The sequence below is a fragment of the Microtus ochrogaster genome, chromosome 18 (genome assembly GCF_000317375.1).
Source record: "Microtus ochrogaster isolate Prairie Vole_2 chromosome 18, MicOch1.0, whole genome shotgun sequence".
Taxonomy (NCBI): Eukaryota; Metazoa; Chordata; class Mammalia; order Rodentia; family Cricetidae; genus Microtus; species Microtus ochrogaster.
Window position 1 is genome coordinate 55,085,680 of NC_022020.1, and position 26,702 is coordinate 55,112,381.

Below are 26,702 nucleotides of genomic sequence, written 5' to 3' on the forward strand. Positions count from 1 at the left end.
GTAAGTTTGTGGATTTAGGTGGTTGTAAAACTTCATCAACGAGGGCCCCTCCTCTAAAACCTCTTTCCTGGGACAGGCCCCATGGGGCGGTGATTTGTCTTTACGAGCCCGCCTCCCCAAGGGATCGGAGAGCAGAGGCTCCTCCCAGGGGCCCACCCAGCCCCGGACTCTGCCCTGGACGCCCTTTCTAACTGAGCTCTAGCTGCCCACAGTCGCCATCTGCACCAGCCGGGTACTGACCCTGGGCACACCCCCGGATCTCCCTCCCTGAGCTTCAGCAGCAGGCGGGGCCTTGTGCTGAGCGCCCTCCAAGGTAGGCGAGCCAGTGCAGTTAGTAGCGGCTGCACCAGAGACGCCCCAGGTTGGGGGGACCCAGGTGACCCGCGGAGCTTTGAGTCCTGGGACGTTTCCTGGAAAAGAAGGAAACAGTCTTAGAGAGGTGAAGAGGGTGGTTCTTCCAACCTTTCTATTCTAGGCTCGGATTTTCCTTTAGTTTCAAGGGGGAGAGAAAGTTGCCTTTCTCCTCCAAAGGAATCCACCCCAGGGCACACACACCTGTTTATTTAGGCTGCTGTTATTTACTCCTTTACTCAGAACTCCTGAGAGGCCTGTCTGCCTGTTTGTTTCAGTGACCCTGGAGAAACCTAGGAAAATGCTGCAAACTTGCTGGAGCTGCAGTTTCTGCTTCCGCAATTTTTAGCAGGAAAGCACCTGAGCGAAGGTATCAATCATTTGTTCTGGCTGACTCGCGAGGAAGCTGCAGGTGCTTCAAGGGCATAGCCCACTGCTGAACTGTTTCTACTTTTCACCCTAGATTTTAGACGGGCCCGAGACAGCTTTGCCAGCCAGCAAAACCACCTACAGGAGCAGTTTGGGTGCTAAAGTGGATCGTTGTGAATTTTGAGCCGCTTTGGGGAGGAAAAGAGTGAGCATAAACTTCCGAGCAGAGAGCACGCCTCCAGTCCAGGAGGTAGTGATGTTCTACCATCACGTCACAGCTGTTTGACTGGAAAAATGGAGACTTCCTGCTCCTTTCCCTTAGTGCTATATGAAGGTTATTAGAAGCTTAAGAATGGCAGAAACAGAAAAGAAACAGAAAGTTTAGGAAGGGCAAAAGGTGATCTAGTCTCGGGTCGTTACCCCATGCCATTAAATATTCAGCACTACTGAAGACTGGTTTTCCAGAAACTTGAGCTGGCGGGAGTCTCAGGTGCTCACAATTGGTGCTGTTGTTCCCTTGTTGCTGGGCTGCCCTCCTCCCTCCTTCTCTCCAGGCAGGGGCATGGGAAGGGAAAAGGAGGGAGCCCACGAATTTATGTCTCAGGCAGGGAAGAGCACTGCATGACTCCTCACCTCCAGAAATAAAGAAAAGAAGGGGGATGGCCTAGGATCCAGGCAGATTTCTTAAGATTCTTAATTTGTTCTTGAAAATAAACATAGGCACTCTTCGTTGACTTACTAATAGGGGCTACAACCTTAATAAATCCACATAATATCCTCTTTGAGCTTGGCAGTTTCAAATGTGTTCTAACAGGGGGCCTGAGGTGCAACCCACGTTTTGGCCAAAATGCTTAAAAATGTAAGCTGGATTTGGCCGAAGCTGTAAAAACATTTACTTCAGAAAATTGTTGATGGAGAAAGGATTTTCAAGAGAATTGAAAAGTGCTTAAAGTTGTAGGTTTATGGTTTTTTAACTGAGACAGGTGCATCCAATTTAGATGATCGAAACATTTCATAACCACAAAAATGTGCTGCAAACAACTTGTGGATTCATTCGGGTTGTACTCGCCAAACAGTATTTTGTGGTTGTTTAATTTAGTAACCTGTTCAAATAAACTTGCATTTTGCTAAGTGCGAAATCTGTCCTCTGCATGGGTTTGGAAAGCAAACGTTAGTAGGGTCGTTTATATACATTCAGCTATAGAAAACACTTTTAAGCAATTGTGACATTGTGGACCGGATCATACATTCTTTAGGTCAGTATGATGTTCCTGCCTGTCATAATGGTGCATGTTGAAGGCACAGGAAGACACAGTCCTGTCTGGTTATATAACTCTGGATCCCTCCAGAGCAATGTACGAGCATATGTCAGGAAACATATCAACAACCACCTGTCAGTTTTGACATGGCTAAGAGAAACTTCATTCCAAGAGACATTTTCTTCACTGAGAATGAAACCCACAACTTGGAGAAGAACTCCATGCTGTTTGGGCCAGGGCCGTTCTACTTCTTATAGATTTGGGGAAAACTGAGAAGTTATGGATTCTAGGTTTAATATTACCAACATGAAGTTATTGACCATAAAAAGTCAAACGTTAGTTTGCTGAAAAATAACCAAAGACTAAATGTGTTTCTTTAGGTAGCAGTGATTCTAGAGGGAAAAATGAACATAAAATTTAAAATTTAAGAAACCCTAGTCACACAATTATTTTCTCCTTTAAATTAGAAGATCATAGAAATAATTACTGCAGTTCCCCATGGAGGACAAATCAGCTATGTTCAAGTTATTCTTACCATTTTTCGGTTTCCTTGAAAGCAGCTTTATTGGAGGTGAAATTAAAATACTCTAAAACATATCTGATTTCCTGCAGAGCCGAGAATAAAACTTGGGACTTAGTGCGTAATAGAAAAGCATAGTACCAATTGAACTACATCCCTACTATATCCTTATTACAATCTTTAATATGAACTACATCCCTACTACAATCTTTAATATGAGCATCACAATTTTATCATCCCATTCCTGGTAAACAGTGGGATTTTCTGTATGAAATTGTCTTGGAAATCCAGTAAGAATGTCCCAATGTTGCAAAAGCAAGGGGGTAACTTAGTTAGGACTCAGGACTGCTTTCTAGGCCCCCATTTACTTTGCTGTGTGCTGGGACAGTGGGTGCCTTCGGAGGAAGGTGATGCGTGCTGACTAAGGCTAAAAGTCTTTTCCATATTTGAGCTGAAACTCTGCTAGAGTTGATGGGTTCTGATGATGAGAGAGAAGACAATATATCAGTGAGTGCCTTTCTGTTGCTACTCAAAGATCGCACTGCAAAAAACATGGATGGTAAGATAGTTCGAGGTCTCCTTTTTTGGCAAGTTAGAATGCAAGATTTTTTTTTTTTTTAAAAAAAACACCCTTCATTGAGGGCAAGATAACCTGAATCAAATAAGGTTATTTGTAGCGGCGTGAATAAATGCAGGCAAATATTAAAGAATATATACAATTTTAATGATTAAATAAAACTTACAGAACTGAAGTTCCCGCGCAGCACAGGAGGTAGGAAAGAAAAGAGAGCTTGCAGCTTTCGCGCTCCATTTATCCGTAAACAACCGCCCCAGGCAAACCCGCCCTAAATGGGCTGGCTTAACCCTACAGTTATTTTCTGTGTGGAATGTATTCTCATATACAGCTCAGGACTTCTTTGTGTTTGGAATGTTCCGAGGAGCCTCCTGAAGGTCTTCTGAGAGACCCTGACTGTTTGATCTCAGTCACACCTTTTGCTTTTCCCACCTTGGCAAAGGTTTGAAAGGTCACAAAGCAGGTGCTTTTTGAAAAATTTTACAGTAGCAATCTTGTTTATTCCATCTCCAGGAATCCACCTTCATCCTTTCCTCTACATGCACGTCAGGAATTAGGGTGGAAGCATCCTTCATGCTGTGTGGATCCACCAAGAGGAAGAACTCAACAGACATTGAGCTGGGAGCACCTTCTCATTATTTTTCCCCCAGTTCATCTACATTGTTAAGATTGGCAGGAAGAAGTCCATAGTGCCAACACCAGACATCTATTATCTCTCTCTGATATTTTTCTATTATCACTTGAGTCAAGGTAGGATGGTGTTTTGGGAAAGCCAGGCATCTTCACTGTACAGAAAGGCGCACAAATGGTAACAGAAAGAAAGGTCATGGCTGCTTCAGGCTCTGAACCGATTTCATAGTCATTGCTTCAATAATCTGTGTGTAAAGGGCCTCAAGGAAATCATCCGGAAGGGTCAGGATGCAAGGGTTGATGCTTCAGGATGAGTTGAAGCTTCATGGGTCAGATTTAAATCTCACTGTAAATACTCATCTGCTTCTTGCATAGTTCTCATATTTCTTCCTGCTTTTTATGTTAGTGCCCAGTTCTCATGATTAACTTTCTTCCCACCCTCCTTATACTGAAAATAAGTATTTCTCAAACAATATATTCTGATTATAGTTTTCCCCTCACTTCTCCTGTTCTCACCCCCACTCCCATCAGGATCCACGCCCTTTTGTTTTTCTTTGGAAAACAAACAGGCATCTAAGAAATAATAACAAAATGAAAGAAGATAAAATAAAAACAAAACAGATAAAATGAAAGAAGATAAAATAAACAGGTCAAAACGAACAGAAAAAAAACCCTAAGAAAAAGCACAAGACACACATATAAATGCAGAGACACACATATTCATACGTATGGCATCCCATAAAAACACAAAAGTGGAAGTTGTAATATATATGCAAAAGGCCAGTAAGGGTTTTTTTTTTTTAAAAAAAAAAAAGGACCTGACAAGGGGGGTTGAGAAGGTTCAAGAGAAGAAAAGAGAGAAAACTAGTGAGGGAGGGAAAAAGGAAGGAAGGAAGAAAAAGGCAAGCCGTGAAACTGAACAAAAATTTAATAGAAGAGATGCACATGGCAAGAAAAGACTAAGAGTTTTCAATATCCTCAGCTGTTGGGATGAAAAGTTAAACTGCTCTAGAATTCTCCTTCTGTCCAGTCGGAAAGACTTTTATCAGGAGGACCAATGTCAGCAAGAGCTGCTGTAGATGTGGAGGTGGGGGAAGGGGAACTCATGCAGCGTTGGTGGGACCATAAACTAGTGGCGGCCACTTTGGAAATTAGTTCAGAGGTGTCTCAGAAGCTAAAAAATAGAACTGCCATGTGACCCAGCGATACCACCCCTAGGTGTATATTCAGCAGACTTTGTGACCTGCTACAGAGACTCTTGCCTTCCATGTTCATTGCTGTGGTGTTCACAGGAGCTAGAAAGGGAGCCAACTAGATGTTCATCAACAGAGGGATGGATGAAAAGTGGTTCATACATAAATACAGTATCACTTGGCTTCAAAGGAAAGTGAAATGTGCCGTTGGATGGAGGGAACTGCAAACATTTATTTTGAATGAGGTTACTCGGGTTCAGAAAGACAACTGTTTTATGTTTTGCCTCACCTGTGGATTCTAATTTCAAATGTTTTGTTGTGGGTATTTAACCTGGAGTCCACATGGAAGCCAGGAAACTAGAAACGGTACTTTTTCTGTGGGAAAGGGACAAATTAGGGAAGAGAGGATAATAGACTATAAATAGAACAAAAGGAGAACACTAGGGGCAGAATACTAGGGGCAGGAAGGCTTACGCTAGGAGAGGCCTGTGAGTATATTGACAAGCAAGTCCTATGATACATATATATTATATAGTATGTTGTGCTTACAGTAATAATAAATACCTATATTCTATATCTAGGAGTTGTCTCTAGGACTTACACATACTACAAACCTGTGCACGTGTACTGAAGAATAAACGCGTGGTTGGACAGAATTAACTCTTCCTAAGAATATCATAGAGAAATGCTTGGAAGCAGAACATGGGTTCTGTGTTACATGCATGCCTTTGGTGGGCTGTGCTTCATTGTCAGGTAAACCCTGTCCCCTGAGGCTTATAGTCAGACACTGGATGTCACCATTGCACTGTGTAATGTCACAGAACAGGTGTGCTACTTAGTATTCCGGGCATAAACATTCTCTTCAAGACATGGAGATTTACAGCCCCCTCCCCAGACAAACTGATCATCCTGTAGGACTTTTCTTCTAACTTACTTTTACAGTTAACCTAGTATCAAAGCATACATATATCCTACTGGTTAAAACTAAACAATATTGTTAGCGCTAAGCCAAAACTCTGAAACCTGAAAACTCGGAAAAATGTGGCAAAACCAGTCGGGGCTCCTGCTTACAGAACACTGTAATTGACTGGATGATCTTGCCTAGGAATCTGCTACAAGAGTGTGTAATGGGCCCCAGAATTGGTGAGGAAGTTGAAAAACTACGTTTGGAAATTGGGAGGGCCTCTGTGAGGCTCATTCTACAAGATTAGGACTGCAAAAGAGCAAGTAGGATTCTTTTGGGGGACCAATGGTCACCATTACTTCCTGCTTCTTTCTCAGTGGGTTTGTGAGGGGATTTTTCTTTCAAGACTTGGGCAAAATGAAAATGATAATTCCATCAATCTGGGGGAAAGTCCTGCGCTGGGTATCCAGAGCCAGCTGCTCTTTGCTCTCTGCCTTGGTGCCCTCAGAACCAGCTCAGGCAAAGCTGCCTTGCCGTTTCTTCACACACACACACACACACACACACACACACACACACACACACACACACACACACCCCATCTCTAGAACCTGCTTCTCCAGTTAGCCATGGGTTTTCCTGTGTTCCAGACTTTCTCCAGTGGTACCTCCCTAGGTTGACTTCCTTCATGTTTATTCGAAACAGCACCTCCTTTCATCCTGCTCCCCAAGTCTGCTCTCCACTGCCCTCCCACATATTTATATACTCTGCTCTGCCTCTCTTGCTGAACTCAAAGGTCTATGCAGCAGTCTTCAGAGGCTGACCCTGCAGACACAGCTCCTACCACAGCAAAGTTCAGGAAATCTCTACTACCAGAAAGGATGAACCAACAGGTAAAGAAAAGAAATGCCTTTATTAATGTTTCTTGAATACAAATAGCCCTGTATTAGATTCCTATAGCAGCTCTCGCCTAGAGCCACCAGCTGAGAGGCTTAAACAGAAATTTGCCATCTTGTAGTTATGTTGTTTGGAAGTCTGAGACCAAGGCATTTGCAAGTTAGATCTGTTTGAGAACCTGGAACAGAGTCTGTTGCAGGCCTCCCTTCAGGCTGCTAAAGGCTTGAGGCAAATCCGTGGTGCTTCTTGGCTGGTAGAAGCATCTTTCCACGTGTGCCTTCATCTTTTCATGGCCTTGTCCTAATGAGGCCATCTCTAAGCCTGCCTTACATATAAAGGTATCTGCGACTGGACAGAAGGTCCTGCGTCAGGTCGTTTCTGCTTAATCTTACTATACACACAATTACCCTATCAAAGAATGTCGTGTTCTGAGACACCGGGGCCTCGAACTTCAGCCTGGAAATTTGTGGTCACAGTTAGATCTGTTGCAAAGCCTTGTATGCACTTATTTCATACTCTCTCAGCTCTTCTCAGGTCTTTAAAGTGTGAAGTGTGTTTAATTACGTCATCCTGGTCCAGTGGTATGTTGGTTTATCTCACAGAAAACAATGCACCCCACTATGTCTGCTTTGCTGTGTAGACTGTAAGCTGTTAATAGCATCATCATTTGGATATGTTGACAAACTATCAATTCTTTAGTAATAAGGAATGCCTGCTGTAATTTGCTAGTTTCAAAATGCATAGCCCAGCTCACAATGCAGACTATTTCCAATGTTGCCTGATTTTCCCCCACTATTGGAACAAGACCACTCAGACTGCTCTTCAACTTTAATTATGGATAAGTGTCTCATATTTTATTTACTCATATGACAAACACGTGAAAATCATTTATTACGTATTATATGGGCTAAGTGACTCACAAATATTAACTCCCAAACTATCCCGTCCATTTTTATTATTAATAGTTAATATTACTCGAATTTTACCATAAAAGAAACTGAGGCCCTGAGCCATGGGGGAGCACCCATGCCGAGTATCTCATGGGTGGTATGGTGAGATATCCATGGCCTGGATGTATCCATGGACCAGGAAGCTAGGAAAGCTCCCTCTGAACCCTTTAGCCACAGAACCCTTTTTATTCACTGAAAGCTCTAGGGAAGACACTGTATGGTAAGACAAAGCAAAGCTGCTTTGGCTGAAGAGGAGGGGCAGGAGCACTATCTGCCCAGCACCCCATCCCCACCCCCCCTGCCTTGTTTACAAGGCCTGATGCAGGAAATACCTCCTCTTGGCATGGTGCCACATGGAAGCCGTCTTCAATCCATCCTAGCATAAAACAAATAAAGCCTTTCCTCACTTTAATTAACTGATTGTGTTTTATTTTGAAAATTTTATCTGTCTAATCTACTTCTGGCTGAAATAAAATGCTAACATGGATTTTCCCCAGGCTGATAATGCCATATGGCTGGTTGGACTTTGCCGTGCAACCCCCCTCTCCTGCCCTCATCTTGAATTTCTTTATTTCACTCAGGGACTGTAGGCACAAAAGTTTTCTGAATCAAAGAGAAATGGAACTTAATTTCATATAGCTGCTGTTGGATGTAAAGCTATAACCCCAGGGGTCTGCGTCCCTCCCCGGCACGGGTGGCTCATCTTCTGAGGTTATTAGGGATATAAATGCAGTAACACTGATGTTTACAGACCATTGGTCCATTGAGTATCTTCTTCCCCCAGCCATTAAATACAACCCATTTGCTCTCTGGATTGCCCCCCTTATTTTACCTATATATAAATTCAAGCTAAATTTTTATGTAACTTTTACAAGTAGTAAGCAGGGAGGTTGGTGTTTTGGGGAGAACATCACTGAGGATTACTTAATCGGGATTAAGAAGAAGATGTCATTGTTATCAGAAATGAAAGGCAGAGAAGAAAATATATTTTGGGGTCTCTGACATGGGCCCAATGTGATTGTGAGATTAGGAAAGATGAAGAAGGGGGGGGCATTTTTTTCTGATGACTCGATTTTAGTGATGTAATGTAGGTACACAATGTATCCCAAGCACACAATGCATCCAAAGCACACAATGCATCCTAAACACACAATGCATCCCATGTACACAATACATCCCATGCACACAATGCATCCCATGCACACAATGCATCCCATGCACACAATGCATCTCAAGCACACAATGCATCCCATGCACACAATGCATCCCATGCACACAATACATCCCATGCACACAGTGCAGCCCATATGAAAAAGGAAAATGAAAGTAACTCAGTAAGGTTGTGGAGACACGAGCTGCAGTGGGGAAAAAAGCTCAGCCCAAGCTGGGTGGTGGCTTTGCTTGCATCCAGTTCCTGCTGCCACGGTCCTTCTTCCCTGCCCTCCCATAACTTCTTTCTCCTTCTGGAAATGAACAGTAAGTATTTTAGTTTTGCTTGTGTGTACTGCTTCTGTGGCAATGCTCACCTGTGCTGTTGTAGGGCCAAAGTTTCAGAAAGGGAGTAGGAAAAGGGGTGATCAATAACCTTTAAAGATTCACTTCTACCCACCCACTTCTGCCAGCTATACCTCAGTGTCCAAAGCTTTCAGAGTCACCCCAAACAGGCCCACCAGCCAGAGGAGCAGGTGCACAGAACGGGAACTTGAGTGCGCTTCAGATTCAAGCCACATTCGTGTTTCTGGATTTAGGGCTCACGAATTTCAACTTCACATACATTTCACATTTTTTGAATTATGTGGGAGCATTAAAAATATAAGCATAATCTTATCAACTGTGCAAGCAGAGGGGTACCAGACGGAAGGCCAAAGTACAGATTGCTGACCACCTTCTTCAAGTTTCTGAACACATTGCTTATTGTCTCCAAGGGGTTTTATTTTTCTTTGAGTACTACTCAAATCTTGTTGTGGACCAAGTCCCTAATCCTGGAAGCGACTTCAGAGGCCCAAGAGAGGGAAGTACCTCCATGTCGTTCCACACAGCAGACCTGTGGGGTTGATGCTGCCAAATTGAGTTCTGCTGAAACAAAAGAGAACCGTTGCTGCCTTCTGAGGGGATTTGCAATAAAATGGAAAATTCTTGGCATGCCCTGTCAATTTCATTGAAGATTAAGGGATAAACTCAGGGCTTTGTGGCTTCCCTGTAGACAGTCTTTCTTCAAGGTGGTGCGGGCCAATATGAAAATCCTCTCTGCCTTATAACAGCATGGGTCCTTGCTAGATTTAAGCATTTGTTGTTTCTTTCTAGGGAAGACCGTCTGGATGGGATGGAAGTGCCCTTACACTTGGGATGAAAAAGACTAGGGTTTGAGTTTTGTCTCTCTTAGTTTTATTGTGATCTTGGGTAAATCCGCATCACTATTTGAGTCTTAAGTTCCTAATCAGTAGAGAAGTTTTTAATAATTCTACACTCAGATTATAAGCACAGATTTTAATTGTAGCTTGTTTTCTATTGGCTAGTTTTTTCACCACTGTGGCAAAGTGCCTGAGACCCAACTTAAGGAGGGTAGATTTACCTCGTCCCAGACTTTTGGAAGGGTGGCTCTGTAGTGAGACCCTGAGGTAGACTTTCTTGCTTAGAGGCCAGACCAGGAGGTGGAGCACTGGAGCAGAAGCAAGGCCCGCCTCCTTCAGCCAAAAGTCATTGAAAGGTTCTGTAAACTTCCAAATCACAGCCAACAGCTGAGTGCCAAGTATTTGAGCATGCGGACCGTGAAGAACATTGTTGATTCAAGTCACCTATAGTTTGCCAAACTTTTGAGTAAGACATGAAGGTCATCTTTCTCCAAACTCCATCTTCTCCATCTTTAATATTTATTCCTCCATAGCAGGCCCTAATGTGATCATTTTACCCACAAAGTCGCAGCAAGTGTCACTAACAGACATAATTTTCTAAAAGGGTGTCTTAATTCCTTTAAGCTTAGAAACATAAGGGGTTCTTGTGTGTGTGTGTGTGTGTGTCCATATGCGCGTCCATATTTGTGCAGATGCATGGTTGTGTGCATGTGTGTGCATGCATGTGGAGAGCAAAAGATAACCTCTGCTGTTAGTTCTCAGGTATTACCCACATTTTTAATTTATTTATTTATTTGGACAGATTTTTTTTTTTCCATTGGCCCAACACTGATCAAATAGGCTTGTTTAGCTGCCAGTGAGTTTGAGGGATTTGCTTATTTCTTAGCTCTGGAATGTTGGGGTTCCAAATGAGTGCCACAGTGCCTGGCTTTTCCCCCTTGGATTCAGTGGGGTTGATTTCAGTTCCTCTGTTTGTAAGGCAAGCACTTTACCAAAGGAGCTACTTCTCAGAGTGTGATAAGAACTCTCCACTATTGGCTTTTTCCAGTCAATTTAAAAACAAAAACTACATATGCCTAGTGTGTTTAAGGCAGGATTCAAACAAGATTCATCTATTGTATTTGGTTATTTGTCTTTTAAAACTCTTTAAAAAATTTTTTTATTTTTGTGTGTGTGTATGTGCCTGTGTGTCTGTAGAGCACATGTATGCAGATGCCTGGGAAGGCCAGAAGAGGGCGTCAGATCTCCCGGAACCGAAGTTGTAGGTAGTTGTAAGCTGCTGTAGTGACTAAATTATCTAGATCCTCTTCAGATTAGCAAGTGTCCTCAACACTGAGCCTCCTCCTAGCCCCAAGACTTAATCTGTAGCAGACTTAGTTACACGGATGCCTGAGGATTGAAGCTCCTCAAGCTGTAATGTTCCTCATCAGACTTTTTACCCAGGGTTCTTAGCTGTGCATGAGAATTCTTTTAAAACCATTTCCTTGACAGCAGTTACACATGTGACGTTTTCTAAGCCTGTTGATTTCTTTGATTTTGTTAGCTGACATATACAATAAAAACTTCCCATTATTAACTATTTAGCTGCTAAAAAATGGAGTCGATGTATTATTGATGTGACATGTGCTTGCTATGTCTTTTTCTTTCTTCTGCCTCTGTCCATTTCCATCTAGTTGTTGGCTCAGCAGCCTGCGGGGGCTGAGGGGGGTTGGGAGACAACAAAGGCCATGGCAGTAGTAAGTTCTCACCTGCTATAAGCTCAAGGATTTAAGATTTTTGATATTATTCAGGTCATTACAGTCATTTAGGATGACTGCCAACCTTCATTCAAATAGTGTTTGATCACCTGTCATACTTAGTTTTATGGACTGTGTATCTTCGACCTGAAGTAGCCAAGAGGATTCAGCTTTTCCTCAGGAGAACATGGTATCCAGACAGTACAGCCTGTCCACCAGGAGTGTGACTGTTACTCTATTAGAACCCAGTCACTGTGTCTTCTTTTCCTCCCTTTTGTGTGATTGTATTCTTGTGTGTGTGTGTTCGTGTACGTTTGTATATATATGTGTGTGTGTATGTTCATGTGTGTGAAGTCAGGATCTCACTCTGGAACCCAGGCTAGTCTGTAACCTACTTTGTCAAAGTTTTGACTCAATATTTGTCTTCATTCATATTAGCCATCTTTTTTTAAAAAAATAAGAAAATGTGATATTGTATATTCATTCTATACTATATTTTTTAAATGAGTCATATATCATAAAGAATATTACATAACAGCACTCTACTTACCAATACTATTTGGATCTTTTCTCTGAGGGTCTTTTGATAAACAGCTTTAATCAAGGTTCTTCAGGATATGCACACACAGTTTGATTTTAACTGTATTTCTGTTTCCACAGACATTTAGTAAGTTACATTATGCTATAACATAATGTGAATGAAACAGGGTCCCACTCTTGAGATTTTGCAGTCTAAGATGATGCTGAACATTTGATACCAAGACCTTGATTATCGCGGAACTTCTTTATGTTGTGTTGCTGAGCTGACTTATGTTTTCCTAATGCCAGGATCCAGAATGACAACTGTAACGGTGACCACAGAAGTTCCCCCAAGGCGTAAGACAGATGACGACTCTGTCTCGTGTGGATCTTCGTCAGCTCACATTCTTGAAGAAACAGAGTATGTGAGAAAGGTATGATGGGCACCAGTATGGACCAATGGGCTTTGTGTTCTCAGGCATGTCACGTGGAAAGCGGAGACCTCACTTGACTTGACGTAGGATACTCGACTGCTTGGATTTAACAGGGCTAGCCATTTTTTTTTTTTCTAGAATATAAACCCGTGTCTACAGGAGAAGTAAACCGATTTTCTCCACTCAGTAGAACTGAATAATGGCCAGGATGGTTCAGGACACCCATCAGCCTTTAATGCCCACCCCACCGTTCTCTGCTGGATTTCCTGCTGTTTTATAGCCTTCCCTGGTGGTTTCCTGAATGCGGATGCTGACTCCCAAGTAGAAGTTTATGCTTCCTGCTGATGCCAATTCTCTTCCCTCACCTTGTTCCTGTGCACAGCTCTGGTAGCGAGTGAGGGTGACCCCTCTGCAAGTGACTGCATTAAAAATGTGACTTCAGAGAAATTCACCGTGAAAAGAAGTGACAAAGGATAGTCACATAAACTGTTTGTTATAACAGATGGGAAAATTCTGACATTGGTAGTTTGTAATTTGTTCAGAACAGCTAATTAAATTACCTTGGACTGTCTAGTAATTCTGCAGGTCAGCAAGACTGGCACTCAAATTTTATGCACAAGTTTGTATGATCATGTCTTAGGGATTTTTGGTAGTAATTATTTAATAGCAATTATTTTGTAGTAATTACTATTATCGTAATCATTTTGTAGTAATTACTATGTAGTAATTATTTTGTAGTGATTACTAAGTAGTAATTGTCTTATAGTAATTACAAAACACTAAATTAGTACTAAATTATAGATAAAAGGGAACAAAATGCACAGTTTTTAAGTATTAATTACTAAATTATTTTGTAGTATATATAATATTAGTTTGTCATATTTTAGGTTTAACTGGAAAGAAGATATAAATCCCGAACACCTATATTCATTAATCTAAACAATATTAACCTAAATATAGTTTAGGTTGGATGCTAATATTTAAATCTGACATCAGGATATGTCAGATTTAAATATTATATATTTAAATATATAATATTTATATATTTAATATAATATGTAAATTAGGTGCCCTGGTATAGAGAAATTAAGATGCACTTGGAGTTAAATGACTTATAAAAAACTTAACTATTTTTTTAATCCAGATTCGAACTACCCTGGAAAAAATCAGAAATCACATGTTTAAAGATGAAGCAGGACAAGGCAGTGCGAATTGCAAACGAGATGCAGAGGTAATAAATGCACCAAGACTCATTGCTTGCATATTTCAGAAAATTAGCATAAAGCCATATAGATTTCTACTCTACCAACTTTGCTTCCCACTATTCCTCTCTGAAGTTGAGTGATAAATATTTCATGCATGTCTAACCTCTAAGATATTAATGCCTGTATGTACGACATGTTAACGAGGGAGGTCATTGGAAGAATCAGAACAGAATGTCCAGAACCTGCTGGAATACTGCAAAACAAACATAATTATAAAGTATATGGGAAGACACTGGACCAAGGGGAACACGTGGTAGCAACACTTTTCGGGGATGAAGGTGTCAGCTTACAAGTTTACTCCGTGGGACACAGCAACTGATGGTTTGAATTGCTGATCTATAAACTTAGGCAACACGCTCTAATTTAAGTAGCATCTTCGTGCACTTGAGTTTGGACAAACTTCTTTTAGCTCATACTGTACCAAATTAAATACCATCGGAGCCAAGAGCATCTATGCCATTAGCACTACTGACTATAAACCATGGTCACATATCACATGAGAAGGTAGTATGTCCTGCGTAAATATAGTATGTCATCCTCAGTTTCTAATATAACGTGGCTATTACTAAAGATTGTCTTCATTAATTGCTCCAAAGCTGAGCAAAAAGGAGGTGATATTGAGGTATGACAGAAAATTAAATAATAAAATTATTTAGCTCAATAAAAACAGTTTATAAAAAGAAAAACAGAAGGAAAAAAAGAAAGCAAGCAAGCGGGGAGAGAGGGATGGAAGGAGGGAGGGAGGGATGGAAGGAGGGAGTGAAGGCAGGATGAAGATGTAAACTATATATGCTATGTGCTTAATTTTTTGGTTTTGTTTATTTTGGGTTTTTTTTTTTTTTTTGAGACAGGGTTTGACTGTGTAGCACTGGCTGTCTTGGAACTCTCTCTGTAGACCAGACTGGTCTCAGACTCACAGAGATCCTACTGCCTCTGCCTTACAAGTGCTGAGATTAAAGGTATGTGCCATTACTGCCAGCTCGTAGTTTTTATTTCTGGACTATAGATCATTTATCATCGAGGACAAATTATAAGTTTGGTCATTGAGCCATCCTAGACTCTAAATCTGGTCCCAAGGTCATCTATGTAGGTGTGACTTTGGTGTCCTAGTTAACTTTAGCTACCAACTTGAGACAGAAACGCCGACCAGAGGATTGCCCTGATCAGACTTAGCTATGTGGGATTACCTTGGTTGTTAATTGATGTAGCAAGTCCCAGGCCAGGGTAACTGGAACCATTTGCTGGGCAGGTGCCACTGGATTGTAGAAGCAAGCTAACTCTGCTTGGGTGTGTGAATGAACCAGCATGCGGTGTTCCGCCACAGTTTTAAGCTCCCACACCAGACCCTTCACTGACTTCCCTCAATGATGGACCTGGAAGTTTACATAAATAAATTCTTCCATCTCCCCAGTTGCTTTTGATCTGTGTGACTTTTTCTCCCACGAGTTAAAATCAAACAAGAACACTGGAACTTGTGAAACTCTAATTTTACGTTCCTTCACTTCTATAAGGGAGCATAATGCTCTCTTCTCTCTGCAGGACCCAGGCAGAGAAATGTATGTAACTTTAAGGAGATGACATGGTGCATAATAGGTGCTTAGCAAGTAGACGCTATCAAAACCACAGGGTAGGTGGAGTTGCATATAGTGTCTGTCTCTGCTATGAGATAAGGTGGACGAGCAGAAGTGCAGATGATAGTTAAGAAGCTGTGTCATGAGCTCTTGTACTTAACTTGCATAAGCACGGACCCCGCGCCTCCGTTTCCACATCTGTGAAACTGCTGGGCTGAGGTGTTCTCTAGTTTCCCCATCACCTTCACGTGCCCATGACTCTCTGTAGATTTGTGTCCCAGGTGTATTTTCAGGGAGCCTGACTTTGCACAGCATTACACTGCAGTGGAATTCTAGTCTTGTAGGTGGAGAGGGCCCTCTTGTTCTTTCCGGCCACCCGGCTGGCTTACACTCAAAATAACCACACAGAAACTGTATTAATTAAATCACTGCTTGGCCCATTAGCTCTAGCGTCTTGTTCCAAATTCTTACATCTTCATTTAACCCATTTCTATTAATCTGTGTATCTCCATGAGGCTGTGGCTTACCAGGTAAAATTTCTGCATGTCTTCCTCTGGAGGAGGATCCATGGCATCTCTCACTCTGCCCTTCTTCCTCCCAGCATTCATTTCCATCTTCCTCGCACACCTAAGTTCTGCCCTATCAACAGGCCAAGGCAGTTTCTTTATACATTAATGGAAATCACTGTACACAGAGGGGACTCCCACATCATAGTCTGGCATTTCTGATTAGAAATTCAACAGACTGCAGGGCCAGCCACTGGCAGTGGCACCATGATTTATCCCTACTGCTTGTACTGGCTCTTTGGGAACCCATTCTCTTTGGATGGATACCTTACTCAGCCTAGATATAGTAGGGAGGGACTTGGACCTTCCCCAAAGCAATGTGCCACTCTCTGAGGAGTGGGTGGGGGAATACAGTGGGAGGTTAGGTGGAGGGAAGGGGAGGAGAGGAGGGAGTGGTAACTGGGATTGGTATTAAAATGAAAAAAAAAGATTGTTTTCTTTTTAAATTAAAAAAATAAATTTAATATGAAGTTAAGGCAAGGAAACACCGTTAACATTGAATGCTAGCAGCTCCAATTCTGTTTAACCAAAATGTATTTATGGATTTGATTTTAATTAATCCAATATCATGGTTATTGTTTGGTATATATAGTACTCTTAATAATATAATTAAATCTGCAGAAAACAAAAAGACATAGAGGGTGTTCTTCCAAGATTCTTTAAGTTGGAATAGACACAGAAGCTGGCTTATTTGTGTAGAATTAATCATCAAAATTTGAGATTCAAAGTGTTATTTTTGCTTGTTTGAATCCTCTTTGATTTATGTAGTGAATGATGATCATTCTTGCTAATGTCTGTAGAGGACACGGGTGGCCTCTTTGGAGGAAGTGTGTCACTGTGGGGACAGGCTTTGAGGTCTCACATGCTCAGGCTATGCCCAGTGTGGCACACAGTCTCCTTCTGTTGCCTGCGTGTCCAGATGTAGAACTCTCAGCTCCTTCTGCTTTCTATGTTTCTTCATTTCAGCAATCTGGAAACATTCAGAATGGCTCAGAGTCTACAACAGATCCCACTAGTTTGGATTTGCTCATGGAAAACATGAGAAGAAAAGACCAGCAGCTCCTAGAAATGAACAGAGAAAATGAGGTGTTAAAGATCAAGGTACAACTGGTTGACACTCATAAGCAGTTAGCATCCATGGTCTAGATTGGCTACGGGGCACCAACTCATATCCATAAGCCTACAGTATTCAAACACATGCCCAACATGTTGGAATATTGTGCAAATTAAATCCTACTGTTTTGTTTCGGAGACTACTTTTAGTGTTGAAGAAATCTTTTGGAGGTCCGTGGGTGTAAAATTTCAGCTGTGCAAAAGTAGGAAGCTCCAGAAGTTTCCTGGGTGATATCATATCTATAACTAACGGTGCTAGAGTATATATTATGCCATTTATTAAGGGAAGAGATCTCAGGCTAGATGCTTTTTACCATTATGCATTTTAAGATGATTTTGTATCTTTGAGCTAGGGAGATATCTTAATCAGCTAAGAGCTTGCTCTACAAACAAGAGTGTCTGAGTCAGAGCTGAGCACCAACCCAGAAAGCTATACATGGATGTAGTGTTTGCAATCCCACTGCTCAGGAGGTAGAGGCAGGCGCATCCCTGGGACTGTTGATCACACATCCTAGCCTAATCTGTGAGTTTCAGGGCATATTAAGAAAAAAAAAAAAACCTCCATTTTAAGAAAAAAAAAAAGACAAAAGACAAGATTGACATCTACCTGAGGAAGGACCTCCAAGGCGTACTTCTGACCTCCCTATGCGTCGGCACCCATACATATATACACATGGGTACATGGTCACATACCCCCAAATCCAAATGACCAAATCCACCTGTATTGTGAAATACCTCCTTAATTGTTTAATTAACCTATTGTTGAGTGGTTTGTATTTCCCCTTCCGGGTTTGTTTTACTTGTAGCCTCACAATGATTACCGTGGGGTGTAAATCTCAGTAGCCACCCTTGATCATTTCCTTAGGTTGTATCCTTGAAAGATCAGCGTTTGTACCGCATTGTGTTGACTACTCCAACCTTGTCCCACAATTCCACAGTGCGGCATTTGTTAGTATGTTCTTTAACATCAGCGACAAGAGCATTGCACCTCTGTGTGCTGACAGTGTGCCGTCTAGCTATGCAGAACACTGGTGTGCACAGAACTCAGGTCAGGCCTCACCATGGCAGACGCATGGCCATGGCCAATGCCCTCCAAGAGACTTCTAGAACTGACACTTCTCTCTGCCTCAACACTTCTCCCCCATAAACGATCTGTATGGCTGCAAACTGTAATCAGGGACTGCTTTTAACTGACCGTAAAACTGTTCTCCTTTTAACTCTTTTTATTTTGTGATGTCAAAACATGCAGGGTGACTTTTATTTTTCCTAGCTGGAAGCTTCCCGAGACGCAGGAGCCGCAGCTCTCAGGAATGTAGCCCAGAGATTATTTGACAACTACCAAACACATTCTGAAGACATGAAGAAGAGGCATGAGGACAGTAAGCGTTTACTTCAGGTACTAGCCCCAGCTGCGGTTCATGAGCTGGAGAAGTCAGCCCCACCCAGCCATAAGTGGCCTGGTGATGCACTGTGTGATTAGTGCTACCTACAGGAGCAGGTATATGAGTCCTTCCATCAGGGGCTCAGCCCTAACCTGAGTGACCAGTCAAGAAGGCACGCCTGGTATTCTCAAAGGCAGATACATACTCATTTTATACTGAGCCGTTTTTTGAGCTACGTTTTATATATGCGCACGTACATGCATGTGTACTACAGGTGGGAGTTGCCTGAAGTCCCCTCCCTAAGGAGGACACTTCTTCCCTGTGACTGACCTTTGCCCCCAGCTACAATGTAACAAGCAACCTTGGGATACAGTGGGGTAATTACCCTGCTTTTAGGACATTTTCTGCTAAGAAAGAAAACACTTTTAACTGGATAAATGAGATGTTGTTATATTTTGTAATAGATTAAAAAGTAAAGCAAAAGTCTAGCAAACTGCTTTTTTTTTCTGACCCAAGATCAACAATCTCGAAAAAGAGCAGATGTTAAAGCAACGTGTTGAAAATCTGAGTCAACTTTCAGAAAAACTTGAAGAAAAACACGGTCAAATCATAGGACTGGAGAACCGCGTACAGAGGATGGAAAACGTAAGTCTCCGGAAAAGCAGAGACGTTTCATCCTGACAGTGTCGTATCAGGGGCTGTGGAATGACGTGGTTCGAAGTCTTCCTAGGCGTGTGAGTGTTTGCACGGTGCTACACAATTCTGCTTTTCCCCTTAGACATTTCACGTGACCTGCTCGGCAGCAATTGGCTGGCCTGATTTCTCCTTGTAGTCGGTGTATTCGGTGGTCTATGAATGAAATAATGGGTTAAGTCACAGAGCAGTCTTGTTAGGAGCAAGAAAAGAGTAGATCCCTGTAATCTAACATTTATAGAATCATAATAAAATCAATAAATTAGAGTTTAATAAATCTTGATACATCCAAGTCAGTATAATATTCTTTTTTATTTTTATTTTTTTATATCTTTATTTTTAGCATCCCATGGCTGCTTGGGGTTTATAAGAAAAAGTGGCTACAAAGTATGTGATAAATAACCTATGGACATTAGAAATCCCTTTGGTCTATTTAGGGAAAAACAGTGGTAAGCAAGACTGTGAAAGTCTCATGCAATAGTTTCCAGTGGTTAGCACTCCAAATACCAACAAAATTGACATAAATTTAAGTATGTGCGTTCCTATTCTGAATTCAGATAAAATAAGAAATATAAGCTTTTACTAGCCGCACAAATGGGCATCTGAAAAACTAAACTGAGAGTGGATAAGAGTGTAATCTTAGGCTTCTAGTAAATTATGTCTTCTTCATCCTCTCTCTCATTGTATTACTGGATTGGCCCCTTATCTAATCAATATTCACTCGTTTGAGTTTTCCGAGGCCTTTGTCAGTAGGGAACTTTCACTTACTGGGTATAATCTTTCAGTACTATGCAGGTTTCCCAATGAGGTACAATTCGGTAACACTGTGACTCTTAGATCTGTAGTCCACATGAAGGTTGTGTGAGGAGATCAGAACCATGAAGACAAACATAACAGTATGAAAGAATAATAGCATTCACCTTCATCTTTATTATGCCCCGGGCCACTGTTGTCATTCCCAGAATCCCCAAATCACCCTTGGCAGTTTGCTTACTCCAGCCTTCCAGTTTAAGATTTATGGAAAAGCTGTAGCATTTGTTGAGGGTCTGATAGTGTCAGAATATTTTATACTGCTGTAGATTGTCTGAGGAACTAAGAAACCTCAGTGTATATTTGCATCGAGTTCTCTAAAGCGACTAGAATTATGGAGCCAAGCTACTGATTAGCCAACTTGAAATGGGAAACAGAATTGTAATCAACATCTCTAAAACCCAAAGTGAGGTTAGTGGTTACCCGTGGGTGCCTGAAATGTAAGAAAAGAAGAGTGGAAGAAAGCTCCCTTTCCTAGCAGTTCCGAGAGTTACAGTACTAGACACAGGCTCTGGTCAGACTCCTGAGTGTGTTTATTCTACTGTTATTTCAAGATACTGAGCATCTGCCCTGTGATGCACGCAGCCAAACACAGGAGTAAGCTGATATTTGTGAGTGAACTGAAAATAACCATCATTTATGATGATTACAAGGTATATAGCTGGATTATGCTAAGCGTAAGGAACTTTCCAGTTCTCCTGTTTTTAATTCTCCTGAGGGTCCGATGGAGAAGCTGAAAGCCCATGTAAGGTAGGGCAGTGGGTCCAGGAGTACTGACATTGGCCCGTAGCTGCAAGTCTCTTGTAGAGGTCTGTGATCCAGTAACTAGATAGGATGCCGTGCTTGGCAAAGCCATGAGACAACGTTCTAAAGTGTATTCTATAAAATCTGTTCAGTAGCAGCTAAAACAGGGCCTGGTTAGTGGAGGTGAGTGGGGATTCAATAGAGGAGCAACGTGCAAGGCCGTTGTTTTAAAACACATTTAGCTCAATGTTATTTCGAATTTTCCAAACAAGTTTGGAAATAAATCAAATAAGCAGCAAAGCTTGGCGCCGCCTTCTTGGGCTCAGCAGCTAAGGAGAGAGCGGGCTGCATTGATGTTTCTCGGGTGGGGAATGCGCATCGGAATTAAGGAGAGTGCGCTGAGCCTTCTGTATTAATGGGGGCAGATACAAGTTCAAGACGGAAGTGAAGATGAAAAGTCCACCTCCTCAGGAAGGCTGATAAATACTGCCCTGGCATTGGCTGCTCCCGGAGAAGGGTTCATTTGCTACCCACTTGAGCAAGGCCTTGCTCCAGTAAATGGCCATTAGTGCTGCGAGGTCTGGTAATGAAGATATTACTTAAAACCTCCGCCATCTGTCCCACTTTAATCAGGAATGCGGCGAGAATGAATTCCGAACACACAGCAAGAAACTAGCAGAAACGCCCTGTAAGAGCATTTTAGCACGGCATATGTTCCTTTTGCCAGCAGTGCGATTCTGTTGGTTCACATTTGTTTGCGCGCGTCGTTGATTTGGCCCCACTAGAATCTAAGGGCTCAAAAGGCCCTTCGGAGACCCGCTCCTTCCTCGTCGTTGTTTAAGAAACGAGGTCGGAGCAAACAAGAAACCATTCCAGAATCTCCCGTTTCTGTTTATAAGCCTTTCTATTGCATCCACCTGTTTTCTAATATTGGCTTAAGCATGTGTTCTGGGGTCAAAGGGCTGAGTGGGTTAAAGGAGCCCACCGCCAGGCATACCAACCTGAGTTAGAGCCCCGAGACCCCTACGATAGAGGGAGAGAGCTCATTCCACCGTCTGTCCTCTGACATCTGCATGCATGCGGTGGTCCAGACACATACACAATAAGTAAGTAAAAATGCAATCATTTTTTTAAAAGATCATATTCTGGGTTGTTAAGACATTCATGTGGTAACACCATGTCATAAATCACATCAGTTCACTTTGATCAACTGAAGGGCGATTCTGAACCCTCAGAGACAGAGCAGATACCCACAGTGTGGAAGAGAAGCATGTGCTAGGCAAGCGCAGTTTCATGTGTTACCCAGGAGGAGCTCAGGATGAAACCCGTAGCATGCGCAGGAACCCTGGCTAGGGTAGAATGCATTCTTGTTAGCCGCCCCGTCTCTGACCCTGGCTGTGAGCATCCCGTTAATCAAGAGAACATTCACATGTTCTCTGCACCCCACAGATTCATAGTGGGTGGTCTGTGGCAGTGTTTCCCTGAGAAAGAAGACACCAACATCAGCCTCAAGGTACATCTGCTATCCCTCAGGAATTATTTGGAGACGCTTAAGATGAACACAGAAAAGGTTAACATGGAATCATTTCTATGAGGCAAAATTGCTCTAAGAAAATAATCGAAATAAGTCAGCATAATTAAAAGTAGCAACTTATACGGGATATAAAGGAATTGGTACCTTTAAATTCCTGTGTATTGAAGTCCAGCTCTCCGTCAGGGAAGCAAGTAGGATTCTCATCTCACACACATGGTCTGCACCCCATTTATTCCACCTTAACTTCATTTTATGGATATTCATAAACTTAAAAATATGGTTCATACAAACAGATAATGAATACGTTTTAAAATTAAATGTATTGCTAATTTGGGAACCAGTATGATAGTAAAGTTAATAAAGTATTTATAAGTGTTGGGTGGGGTGGCACAGGGATGGACAAAATACAGGGTTGTGTTCCCACTCTAGGTATATCTAACTAATTAATATTCTTCAAGACAATTAAACTGTAACCTTTAAGATTATCTTTCCGATCTGATAGAAATCTATAACTTAAATCTGTTACGGAAGATCCCACCTATCATTCAACACTAGGGAGACCAAGGCAAGGGGATCATGAGTTTAAAGCCAGTTTTGGCTATCGTGTGACTTCGGGGCTAGTCCATATACCATAAGAGTCCTGGTCTCAAAAATAAAACAAAATGAAACAAAAACCTAAAATTTAACATGAAACTTTAGAGAATTGGGGTTCTAACCAATAAAAAAGTAAAACAAGCAAACTGTCTGGAACTGTTAATTAATTGTTGGATCCCATTACGGAACAGTGTCCCAGCATGCCACTAAAGCTTCAAGCTACAGATTACTTTTATTTCAAGTTTTGGTTAAAGTTTCTTTACACTGATAAGGTCCAGAGAGGTTACAAACCTTGGACAAAGCTTCAAAAACCAGATCAGTGTATGGCATGAGCTTCCTGGTTTCGGCTGTGTGGCACTGTCTGGGGCGGTGTCCATTTATGTGTTGTGGCAGGCAGTGTTGTGCATGTTTTGAGACATTTTCAGTCAGGACTGCCCATGCTCTCAATGCCATTTTTGCCTCATTGCAGCCTTTCCTGGTTCCCCCAACTTGGCACTAACCAGCAGTGCAAACTCTGCTTACCTAAGCCTGGGCTTTCCTGAAGTTGTCACTTTTCCCGCGAGATGAGCAGTTGGGTTTAATAATTAAATCACCCTAATTTAAAAGACAGTTCTTCTCAGTCTTAGAGTTTCTCCAGGTTCCTCATTAGGAAGCAGTTTCAGCATTTGTGGCCTTGAGCCCTCATTAGGCGTCCACTTACCTGTTAACTACACAGTGGCAGATGCTGTGAGAGCAGGTGGTTGGTGTCCTTGGATACCAACCGCTCTCCTAAGGTGCTCACGAAGCAGGTGCAGCAGTAAGGGAATTCACATCAGGCGAGGCCATGCAGGCGTCTTCCTCCAGATGGCACAGGCAAGGTGGGTGGGCGAGGCGGCGCTGCAAGGGCTCCACTTTGGCCGTGGGCTGGAGAAAGTGCAAGTTTTGTCATTCAGACTAAAGGAGGGAATCATGAAGACATTTATTTGAAACAAGAATTCGTGTAGCCCGGGCTGATCTTGAACTTGCGATGTTGCACCACAGCTGGTTCTGAACACCTGATCCTCCTGCCTCTACCTCCAAAGTGTGAGGATTAACCACACACACCACCATGCCCATCTTAACAATATTCACGACACAGCTCTGATTTGCTTCCAAAGCACAAAGAGCGTTGCCTGGCCAGGCTTCTCGGTGACGCATTGTAATTGCTCAGATGAGATGAGCTCTGAGGCACAGACTATATTTCCAGTATCACGAGACACAGCTATTGTGAACAGTTTGCAAGCACACACACATACACACAAACAAAAGCTGTATCTTGTTTACTCCTAGGAAAAGAAAACACTCCTAGAGAGAAAATCGTGTTTGGAAAGCAAGCTGCTGCAGCTCAAGTCCAAGGACGCACATTCGAAAAGGTTTGAAAATCTTACCTCCTAAATAAACAGTTTCTGGTAGCTTTCCTGTTCACGGCTGTGCTGGGCTGTAGGCAGGTAGAACTTATACTTCTAGAGGGAACAGAGAGAGTAGGGCAGATGCAGGGAGAAAGGATGTCAAATTTCCAGGATTAATAGACGTGCATCCCATGTCCTACCTATGAGGGATCAGGGGCCGGAGTACAGGAGGGTCCTGGAGACCCACTTGGAGAGTTCATTTTTCTGAAGCGTGAGGCTGCTTCTCCACTCACTCAAAGTTGCTGGTGCATCTTTATTCTCTGTGCTTTTGTCTTTGAGAAAGCGTCTCTTCCACAGCCTACATCAAACTGGCTCGTCATCAGGTGAAACTCTTAGAGCCTGGCACTCGTCCAACTCCATAGAAAGTGAAAGAGTATGGAAAGCAGCCTTAGTTTGTTGGGGTGGCTTGGCCATATTCATCATTTTCAACCTTTATGTCTTAGTCTCTAACCAGGAAGCAGGACAGCTTATGGTTGTTGCAGGAGCTGTGCTGCTGGAATGTCAGGTCCTGATCCATCTCATGTTTCCCTAGATTGTCCCTTTCCTTTTGATTCTAAACTCACTATAGTCCTGGTGTGTTCTGAGTTCAAGATAACACATAACCCTATTTCAGCTTCTTACTTCAACTATCAAGGACTTATGTCTCTAGGTTATTAGGCACTATTATGAGCATCCAGGGGACAAATTTTCATTGTCCTTTGTAATGTCATATAGACACAGACATCCTTACTCCTTTATCTTTTGACTTCCCCCTATTTCTCATTCCTTTCTTTCGATATCTATCTTTTACTGTCTGTTGTTATACTTTGTGCTTTCTGGTGGGCTGGTAACTATGCATTTTGGGGCACTTATGGCAATGGCCAGATATAGGCTGAACTTTAAGTTGCACACACATATTTGAATAATCTGTCATACTAATCTGTTATTTTTTCCTTTCCTCCTCACTGTGAATAAACATAGAACCCAACGGAGCAGAATATGTTAGCTGTGTGTCACTGTCCGTCTTGGTAAAGAAGGACATACAGACAGACAGCAGCTTGGGCCCTGGCAACACTTACAGATTGTTGCTGGTTAAGTTTATTTTTGCCCTTTCTCTTTTTCTCCCTTTTCTCTTTCTTTCTTTTCTCCCTTTGCTCTTAAATGTAAAGATCTTTCTCATGTAACCGAACTATGAACTTACAACATGTTCCTTCCTTTCAGAGTCCAGGTAGTGTGTTTGAGGATTTCCTTTTGTTTGTTTGTTTAAAGACAATAATAGGTGTCTTGTCTGATTTTGAAGCAACCTGACCTTTCATTTTAATCTGCTGTATACGAGCAGCGCACAGGGAATTCTCAAAAGTAGTTTTGAGGAAGCTTTGGAGATTTCTTGGGTAAAGCGTGGTGCTCTGCATTTCTAGAAAGGAACTGGACATCCAGTCTTACGCATTTCCAGGCTGAAGACATCTCAAACACCTGTCTTCCTTCTTACCTTTCCTGAGCTGTGAGAGGAAGCATCGTTCACATTACTGATGGAAAGCAAGAGGGAAATCAGTATAAGTGGAATTCTTAAGTTGAAGCACTAAAAGCTTGGCAAATGCACCACAAATATGAGATGTTTTTTTTTAGTCTGAGGTTAGATAGACATAAGGAAAATACAGAGAAAAGCAGAGTACTTCCTTAAAAGTAAGACATTGTTGGTGCTATCATCTTGGGTAGGGTATTTTGCAGCTTGCAGAGTAACCACCTTTGCATGAATGTAATTCTTCTAGTAGCTCTTCAAGGACAACCCCTGCACTCCGAAGGGTCTAGCGGCTCAGAAGATGCCATGCTGGTTTGGTTTCAGTACTCCCATACATGGCAGAGCCTTGCATGTTGCCATGGAGGGCATCGATACCTGTTCTTTTATTTCTGGAAACTTCTGATGGCCTCTGAGACTAGTTTCCTTACTTCCCTGTGTGACAATAGAGGAAAAGCCACGGGGGCATGCTGCTTACTGCCTTGCTCTTCACGGCTTGCCCAGCCTGCTTTCTCCCACATCAATCATGTATCAAGAAAAGACCCGCAGTCTTGCCTACAGGCCAATCTGAGGAAGGCACTTCGTCGATTTCGTTATTTCTGCACATGTGATCCTGCCTTGGGTCAAGTTTATAAAACTCGAACCACACGCATGCGTAGTAAAGCCCTTTGTCTCAACAGAGCACCGCTCCCAGACTTCCTGCTCCTTACTGCCCAGAGGGAACCCAAGTCTGACCACTAGCTAGGCCAATGTTACTCTTTTTCTTTTCTTCTTTTTTTTCCTTTTTCACTGGAGGAATTTTTAAATTTTACCACTAATTT

General features: G+C 42.2%; 1 protein-coding gene across 1 annotated transcript in view; it reads left to right on the forward strand.

The window, feature by feature from the left end:
- Nucleotides 1-236: 236 nt before the first annotated feature.
- Nucleotides 237-26,702, forward strand: part of Ccdc68 (coiled-coil domain containing 68) — a 35,055-nt gene continuing 8,589 nt past the window's right edge. The window contains exons 1-7 of the mRNA XM_013349483.2: nt 237-313; nt 12,563-12,687; nt 13,832-13,918; nt 17,056-17,190; nt 18,473-18,598; nt 19,101-19,229; nt 24,268-24,350. Of these exons, the coding sequence (XP_013204937.1) occupies nt 12,571-12,687; nt 13,832-13,918; nt 17,056-17,190; nt 18,473-18,598; nt 19,101-19,229; nt 24,268-24,350 (677 nt within the window). The 5' untranslated portion in view covers nt 237-313; nt 12,563-12,570. The remainder of the gene's footprint in view (nt 314-12,562; nt 12,688-13,831; nt 13,919-17,055; nt 17,191-18,472; nt 18,599-19,100; nt 19,230-24,267; nt 24,351-26,702) is intronic.